This window comes from Aureococcus anophagefferens, assembly GCF_000186865.1.
Source record: "Aureococcus anophagefferens unplaced genomic scaffold AURANscaffold_206, whole genome shotgun sequence".
In the NCBI taxonomy this organism is placed as follows: Eukaryota; class Pelagophyceae; order Pelagomonadales; family Pelagomonadaceae; genus Aureococcus; species Aureococcus anophagefferens.
This window is the reverse complement of record NW_008705747.1, coordinates 9,461-11,713: the sequence shown is the minus strand read 5'-3', so window position 1 is coordinate 11,713 and position 2,253 is coordinate 9,461. Positions and strand designations below refer to the sequence as shown.

Sequence of the window (2,253 nt, the reverse complement as noted above, 5' to 3'; positions counted from 1 at the left end):
TCGATCGCCGAGCCCGACGCATACTGTGACGCTGCCACCAACACCATTACTAGCAGCAGCAGAAGCGACGCGCACATAGCCACTTGCACCAAGGGCACTGGACCCAGAGGAAAGAGCAATAACGCCCGAGACCCCACTACCGGCAACGTTGCCAGTGTTCACCAGCAAGGGACCCGAGGATGCAGAACCAGCCACGGCCGTCAAGGCGTGTATTGAGCCTCCAAGTCCTGAGCAGGCTGACCCACCGCAGGCGACAACGGCACCACCCGCATCCAATGCACCCCCACCGAGCGCGTGGCCACCGAGGACGCTGACTGTCCCACCATCGCCACCGTCGTTGCCGTGAGGGCTGGTGCCACTACCCGCTACTATCAACACCGAGCCGCCGCTGCAGGCCCAGGCAGCAGCACAACCCCCTTCAATGCTCATTTCGCCCCCGTCAAAACAAGAAGCGGCGCCACAACCAGCATTTATCCCACCACTAGCGCCGCCCAGAGATACCCCCGTTCCCACCACAACTGAGCCGCTCGGGGCTCCACAGCTGAGGCCAGACAGCGCAACAACGTCACCGCTGGCTTCGCTGGCTGGCACTGTCGCCACGCTAGTGCCACCGCCACTGTCACCGTGGGTTGTATCACCGGCGCCGATCGCAACTAGACCACCACGACCGGTTGCAGCGCAACCGCCTGAGACAAAGACAGAGCCGCCAACATCACCGTCAGCAATGCCAAAGCCCCCCCCCCCAATGATCCGGATTAAACCGCCGTCACCACCCGACGCTGCGTCCCGTGAGCGCCCAACGCCACCAAAGATGTTAAGACTCCCACCTGTCATCATGCCTGTACCGGCTGCAATGGCAACCGCAATTCCGTTGCCAATCGAACTCGTGCCCGCACGGACTGCTGCGCCACCTGCACGCGCAGTTGCCGTTCCGTCGCCGGATTGCAGGGCAGTGTTTCCGACACATCCCGTGGTTGTTGCACCGCTGGCAGCGCAGACATCTCCGCCATGACCATCCATGAGCGCATATCTCGATGTCACAACACACGCACCTCCATTTTCTACCGTAGAAGTACTACCTTTGAAGGCAACAGCACCCCCCAAAGTACGGCCACAGCCCCCGACCAAACAAGCAGTACCGCCACGCGATGTCGAGGCAGAACCAGCTGATGCCGTGATGGCAGCGAGCCCTCCTGATGCGACTCCACCACCAGCTGAACAGGAAATATGTCCAGCACTGTTTTGTTGGGCGGCAAGCTCGACACGGCCACCCGCCAATTTGCCTTTGCCTGCCTCTAAGAGGACACACGCGGCTACATCCGCAATGCCGCTACTGATGCGAACTGACGAGGAGTCTCTCCGAGCCGCGGTCCCGCTTCGCAGGGCAACATTACCACTTCGAGTAGCGCCGCTTCCAGAGCGAGTAGTTGCTACTGTGACAGGCTCACGACAGGGGGAACTGGGCGCTATGATATGACATCTGCCTGTGCAGCCACAGGTGCTGCTTCCTGTTTTGAGAGCCGTGATGGTACCATTTGCAGCTAAGCTCCCACCTGCTTCTATGCGAACGTGTGCCGCAGTGCCTCCGCCACTTAGACCGCAGGCTATATCAATGCGCCCACCGCTTTGCTTGGAGGTCGATCCAGTAGACATGCTAACCGATCCCGAATCCTTTTGTAATGAATTACCAGTCGCCACCGTCACAGCACCACTCACACCACAAGAACCAGAATCATGCGTCTCAATAACAACACTGCCGCTTTGATCAAGCCCAGCACCAGAAATGGAAACGATAGCAGAACCGACCGTGAACTCTGCATCACCACCGCGCAAATCTAGGGATCCGCCGTCGCCAGAAGTGATGGCACCGGCGCCGCGTGCGATGACACCACCGCCGCCATCGCAAGCTGAATCGGTACACCATCCGCGGCCGCCATGGAGCATAGTACTACCGCCTGGGATGCCAGCGCCAGGTTGAAGGATGACATCGGCTCCTTCTCGACAGTACGTCGAACCCACATCAAAAGTAATAGCACCTGAAGTAGCATCAACAGCGCCACCAGTCTCCATAGATATGGCACCACTATTTGGCGAAGCTCCTGTCTGAATCACAACATCGCCGGGAGACCCGTCGCACACGTCTGCTGTTGAGACACAAAGGGAGCCAGAAGCATCGTTCGTGCCGGTGTAGAATACAATATCCCCAGGGACAGTAGTGCTACGACCAGCCTCGAAAGCTAATCGGCCAGACAT

The 2,253-nt window shown here is 59.1% G+C and overlaps 1 protein-coding gene across 1 annotated transcript; it reads right to left on the bottom strand.

The window, feature by feature from the left end:
* Positions 1-245: 245 nt before the first annotated feature.
* Positions 246-2,253, bottom strand: AURANDRAFT_68546 (hypothetical protein; the record flags this gene model as incomplete). The annotated part of the gene is made up of 1 exon (XM_009044243.1): positions 246-2,253. A coding segment is annotated over one exon (2,008 nt), but the record flags the coding sequence as incomplete, so codon positions are not given.